The sequence below is a fragment of the Hordeum vulgare genome, chromosome 5H (genome assembly GCF_904849725.1).
Source record: "Hordeum vulgare subsp. vulgare chromosome 5H, MorexV3_pseudomolecules_assembly, whole genome shotgun sequence".
Taxonomy (NCBI): Eukaryota; Viridiplantae; Streptophyta; class Magnoliopsida; order Poales; family Poaceae; genus Hordeum; species Hordeum vulgare.
This window is the reverse complement of record NC_058522.1, coordinates 523,865,400-523,871,399: the sequence shown is the minus strand read 5'-3', so window position 1 is coordinate 523,871,399 and position 6,000 is coordinate 523,865,400. Positions and strand designations below refer to the sequence as shown.

Sequence of the window (6,000 nt, the reverse complement as noted above, 5' to 3'; positions counted from 1 at the left end):
TTTGAAACTGCTAAAACAAGCAAACTTGACACTAGCAAAGAGCACCAGATGGGGGTAAAGGTTTTGGGCTCTCCAACTATGAGCATTTTATTCTAAAAAATCAAAAGATATATTTGTAGTTCCAAAAATAATCTGGAATGTACACGTTAGAACACAATATCATTCCACACAATTCTATGTGTACCTGCTATCGCATATAATCACATTTTTTGTGTTTTTGTGCAAGACCGCAAATGATTTTCAGTGAAAATTTGCAGATTCATAGTCTATTAGAAAATTTACATATTAAAATGTTTCTTGAATTTTCTGGAACTCGTAACTCTTTGATTTATTTCTTTTTTGAAGAAAATGCTAACTAAAGCTTGGGAGCCAAAAGCAGTATCCAGTCAGATGGCATATCTGAGGAGGAGAGTCACAAAGCACACATGAAGTAGAAGTTCTTAGAGTTGGAACTTGGAAGTACCTGAACAAGACATATGCTCCAACGATACAGGCTGAAGTGGTGAACTCCCTGAGCGAAGTTCCTTCCGAGCGATTCTACTCGTGCCCATTTCAGGTTTCAACTCTGGTATTTTTTTTTCAAAGATGTAATCAGATACAAAGATCAGCATAACAATGGAAATATCTTGCTTTTGTTGTAAATGAAATGATGGATCAAAACAAGAAAATAAATTCAGGAGAGTTATACAGACGGAGACCCAAAAAAATGCTTCCTCCGTCCCACAATATAAGAGCATTTTTCAAGCTTTAGCTAGCTTTATAAATGCTCTTATATTGTGGGATGGAGGGAGTATGTTGTATGGTGTTTTCTCTCACAAGCTAGTATGTCGGGAGAGATGGATTTCAGTGGAAATAACAAAAGCATATATACTTAAATTGAAGAAAACAACTAGTATTTCGAACAAAGTTTACTGCGGTGTTGTTCAACTGCCGAGCCTGTGAAAAGGCAGAGAGAACACTGCATCCTCGTAGCAAAACATAGCCTTTAATTTTTCCTTCGGAAATCCAAATCTCTAGACGTTCTAATGATTTTTGAGGCTGCGCTTGGAGCGTCCCGAAATTTTGATGAAGATGAGAGACCCGAGAGTGCATTCCAGCCAAGAAAATCAAAGAAAGGCCCATCCCAATGAAAGCAAACAGGGCTGGAAACGAGCCAACCCCCCGAAAGAATCCCAAGAAAGAAGAACATAATAATAAATGTAATTAAGGAACCTGCACCTGCGCAATCCTGGGCAAGGTGGGGCGGTTGGATCGTCTTCTGCTCGCTCGTGGTGCCCTCGTCATCGGGCAGTTTCCCCTTTCCTCATCTCGTACCTGGCAGGATCAAGCGATGGTGAAGCTTTGTTCCTCCAGCGGTTCCTCTTGCATTGCCTTTAGCTATCTCTGCTCCTGGATTATGACGGACTTGTCGTGGAATCCTCTCTGGTGGTTCCACCTTCAGGCCTCAGTCTGATTTTCAGTTCCTCTGACCATGCATCTTGGCAGGACCTGTAGCTCGAGTTAACAAGCCCAACTGTTCTAGGAGGTCTTGCATCTTATCTTTGGAGTTTGGGAATGAACTGTTTCTCTGTAATCCTTTTGCTTGCCTGCGTGCAGCACTCCCTGTTTTGTTAGGTGGAAATAGTTTGGTTGAGCACCACTATGTACATCCTAGATTTTATTTTTTCAGTCTTTAATCTTCTTGGCAGCCTTAGGCTGCTTGTTCTCATGCTGGTTTCGTTTTTCAATGAGAAATGGAGCCGGGGAGGTTGCCTCCCTATTCATCTAAAAGAAAATCTAATTAAGCAACAACCACATGGTGATGGCGGAAGAAAAAAGAGAGCTCTCACCGAGTATCATCCGATCCAAGGCAGGCGACGGATCGTGAAGGCGGTCCCCCTCCAAGCCGCTGAATGAATCCCCGGTCCGGCAAGCGATCGAGCACCTGAGGAGCCCAAACAAAGAAACACGATGAAGAAGGAACACGCCGCAGAAAAAGAAGAAGAAAAAATCAGCTGAAGAAACACCATGATCCCAGCAACAAAGAGAACCATGTTCTCGCGCGGAAGAAGACGCAAGCCTAACCTGATCCCTTGCTTCCTTTGTCTCTGTCCCCGGCTCCGTTCCGTTGCTCCGCCATGCTCCTTGGGTTCTTCCTTCCTTCCTTCCTTCCTTCCCCGGATGGCGGGAGGAGGCGGTCAACAGCAGGGGGTGTTTCTTCACTCCCCGCGTGGATCGGCAAGAGGGGAAAGGGTCTGAACTCTGCGCGAGGGAAGCTTTGACTCCAGGAAACGGAGACCCGCTGATTGATTGCCATGACCACCCAAAAAACCGCATGGAAAACACGCTGCCGAAGACTCTTCTCCGCCTTCTTCTACTAGTACTATTTTTCCTTCTCTTTTCCACACAGGCCTGAAAGAGACGGGCAGAGAGCGAAAGCGCCACCACCACCAGGCATAGGCATGTGGAGCTCAGCCGTCGCGCAATGAGAAACACATGCCTTCCATGACTTTCCACACGGCTTCAGGCAAGAGCACAACCTCAGGAATGAAAATGGTACCCTGCTAGTAGAGTAGCATGTGACAAAGCAAACGTGGAGAAATGCATCTGTTCCCCATTAGTAACTACGAGCTACTAGTGGCACTAAAACAACTACAATACGAGTACTAGAGTAATACAGCTGCTGCCGCCATCGGGCCATCCATCATCATCATCACGCAAAATTTAAGTTCGTCCCTATCCGTCCTCTAAGCAAAGCACGAAACACGTGAAGATCATTTTGACGAAGGTGCTGCTACATGACTAGCACACTGGAGGAAAAGAAACGAAAAGAAACTAGCTGCGTGACAGGGGCCGTCAAACATCCGGCGGCTGGCTTTGCTTGGTTCGGGTCGCTCACTTCCTCGTCCTCTTGCGCCCTCTCCGGCCCCTCGAGGTGGCCGCGGCGGCGGCGGACTTCTCGGGGGAGCTGTGGGTGTCGCCGCCGCTGCCCGTCTCCGAGGGCTCGTCGTTCACGCTTTGGTCCTTGTCGCTCCCTTCCTCGATAGGCTCTGTCCTGTCGGTCGAGTTGCCTTCCTCCTCCTCCTCCTCCTTCGGGGCCTTGTCGGCGGACTCGAGCGCCGCGATCTTGTCCTTGAGCTGTCTCAGCTTGGCCTTCTTCGAGTTCAGAACGGCCACGAACTGAAAGCAACGGCACAGCAGTCAGTTAGTGCTACTGAGCAGCGCATAACAAGACCAAAACATAAGCCTTCAGGTGATTTAATTAATTAACAGAACGGAATGGGAACAGGGCTGGAGTTCAGTTTAAAAGTCAATACAGTAGAAAGTACTAGATAACTCTGATTAATTGATTAGGCAAACGTGGTGCTCAACGACCTGTGATGGCGGACTAGTAGTCTTCCTCTAGAAGCAGCATGGCTATGTAGAGTGATGCGAATTCCGTACAAAATTGAATACCAGAACATCGACGGGCACGCATGAAACAGGTCGATACAAGGAACTGTACCTTTGTAAAGGAAGCTTGCTCAAACTCAGCCTTCTCGTTGTTAAATCTGTCACTCTGTTGCAAGCAATTCTCAGCTTCTTGTTTGAGCTTCTCAAATGATTGTGTCTTCCTAACAACCTCTTCCTGAATAAGAAAGCTAACACCTTGGTAAATTCAAACACTCCATTTATAATACAGGCTTAATCAAGTTCAGCCATAACTGCTACTCCCTCCGTTCCTAAATATAAGTCTTTTAACAGATTTCACTAGGGGTCTACATACGGAGCAAAATGAGTGAATCTACACTCTAAAGTATGTCTATATACATTTGTAAATAGTCCACTAGTGAAACCTCTAAAAAAGACTTATATTTAGGAACGGAGGGAGTAGATAATTAATCCTACTGTAGGATTAATTACAAAATCTAGTTACTTGCTATTTGCATAAAGTGAATGAACTGCATGTAAATGGGTCGTCGGTCGGCCCACTTGCACCCCGACATAGGTTGGCAAGAACTCAGAGAAGACCACAGGACTATAAATGCAAGAGATGGAGAGCAAAGGGACGTACACTCAAGCGTATATTTGCATCCATAAGGAAATCCAAGACATCAGCTATAGTCTGTTGTGGGTGGGGTGCCGGCTGCAGTTTCCAACGCCATTCCAGCTTTGTGCCTTGTTTTTCGAATGTCCATGACAACTAAATGGTTGAAAAGGGCGATATGTCAGAAAATAAAAGAGGAACAGGACAAGTGGATGTCCTTCCATAAGCTAAAAAGCATGAAGAACCCCCTCTCAACATAAGTAACGATCGTATAAACCTCCATCCGATTCAAACCTATTAATCTTCGTCATTGCCCAGGATGGCAGTATGCAAGTACCTCAATAAAAGTTCAATTTGCACATACCATGTGAGTAAATTGAAAATAACAGTACCTCAAAGCCTCAAACAGATTGCTAAGGCATCAAGACAACGGTAAAAGAAGAATGTACATCACTCTTAAAGGAAGTGATGAGCAGACACTACCGAGGCCTTTTTTAGATTAACTTTTTTTTGTTAATGAACAAGTCCTGGTTTATATGATATGTTTAGAAAGGACTGGCGAATCATTCCAGTGTATACATAGTTAGTATAGAATATATTAGGTTAAACACTTGTATTGGCAACGACATACAGCTAATACCAAATCGGCATTTTTCTCAAATTCCAACTCATCTATATCTGTGACCGTCCTTCCCATGAAACCAAGCAAGTATAGTTTAACTTTGCAACTGCTTCGCAGACTAGGAAGACCGAGATCCAAAAATTGAATGAAGGTCAGTACTCAGGTGGTGTGGGGGAGAGACAAGTCTTTTCTCATTGCCAACGGCAACATCACAAATTGCTTCCCAAATTGGGTGCAAAAGAAGAACATCACCATCACTACTATGAAACCCAACACATGTCAACACTAATTACTTTTGGTTTTGGGGGTCACCGGTTAATATTCCGAATACACTACTTGGATGAGGGATATTGTGGTACATGGGAAATACTTATATAATAGACAAAATTAGCGGTGAAGACATGTGACACTTCACACATGAAGCAACATGAAGTCATTACGAATTATCTTAAAAAAATTAGGAGCCTTTTAGGATTAGCCGAACGCACCCTGCGGCCGGCGCCAGCCTCGTGGAAGGAGTAGGTGGAGGAGGGCTGGTGGAAGGCGAGGTAGCGCTCGGCGAGGGCGAGGTACTCGGAGACGGGCTGGTCCCACTGCTCGGCCCGGAGGCGCACCTCGGCGTCGGAGGCGTCGGCGACCCAGGCGCCGGCGCCGTCGGTGACGGCGAGGGAGAAGCGGGTGGGGAGCCACGTGGCCTTCACGAATATGCCGCCGCCGCCCGGCGCCTTGGGGTCCTCGACCGCCACCGAGAGCTTCGCGCAGCTGTGCCTCGGCGCCGCCGCCGCGGTTGCCATGGTCGCCGAGCAAGAGGAAATCGGCGGCCCTTGGGTCAACGCACGAGGAACCACCGACGGGCAGAGAGGAAGGGCTGACTGTGGGCTATGTTGGTCTAGCGGGCCTGTGCCCCCTGGGCTGCTTCCTTCAAGTTTAGGGCTGGATATGCATGCGCACCGGCAACATTTTGTGTTGAAAGCTGAAGAAAGCAAGCCCAACAACAAACACATCACAGACATGCTGGTGGTGTGTGTACTGGTGTCAAAATCATTAATTAAGGGGGTACCCTCTGCAAAATAACATGTTTTTCTTAAATAAAAAAATTGTTAACGACAAGTGGGACACTGCATGTGAGCATGTCGACACATATAAGATATAACAACATGTCAACCTAAGAATTTTATGCTTTTCTCGTAAATTCAAAAACACACAAAAGATTAACCACCACCCCCTACCCCAGAAAACGCCTGGAACAAAAACAGTACTGTCATGGGTGCATCCAAAGCGTGATACGTGGCGATAGTAGGACGCAGTGGCGCGTTGGGGCTGTTCCGTGGTGTCCGTTGCATTTCCCCGCAAAGGGGTGCCCAAGGACTAG

General features: G+C 46.4%; 1 protein-coding gene across 1 annotated transcript; it reads right to left on the bottom strand.

Moving 5' to 3' along the window:
- Nucleotides 1-2,573: 2,573 nt before the first annotated feature.
- On the bottom strand, nucleotides 2,574-5,475 carry LOC123452159 (DNA repair protein XRCC4). Its single transcript, XM_045128760.1, has 4 exons — nucleotides 5,117-5,475; nucleotides 4,034-4,162; nucleotides 3,485-3,607; nucleotides 2,574-3,159 (listed from the first exon to the last, which is right to left on the bottom strand). The coding sequence occupies exons 1-4, from the start codon at nucleotides 5,420-5,422 to the stop codon at nucleotides 2,875-2,877; spliced, it is 843 nt and encodes a 280-aa protein (XP_044984695.1). The 5' UTR covers nucleotides 5,423-5,475; the 3' UTR covers nucleotides 2,574-2,874.
- Between the last annotated feature and the right edge of the window lie 525 nt (nucleotides 5,476-6,000).

Excerpts from the sequence above, each read along its gene's own strand:
- LOC123452159 (XM_045128760.1), bottom strand. The coding sequence starts at position 5,422 with ATGGCAACCGCGGCGGCGGCGCCGAGGCACAGCTGCGCGAAGCTCTCG. Across the intron at positions 4,163-5,116 it reads AGGCTGGCGCCGGCCGCAGG|TTGTCATGGACATTCGAAAA; the intron begins GTGCGTTCGGCT and ends TCAACCATTTAG. Across the intron at positions 3,160-3,484 it reads AGCAAGCTTCCTTTACAAAG|TTCGTGGCCGTTCTGAACTC; the intron begins GTACAGTTCCTT and ends CGTTGCTTTCAG.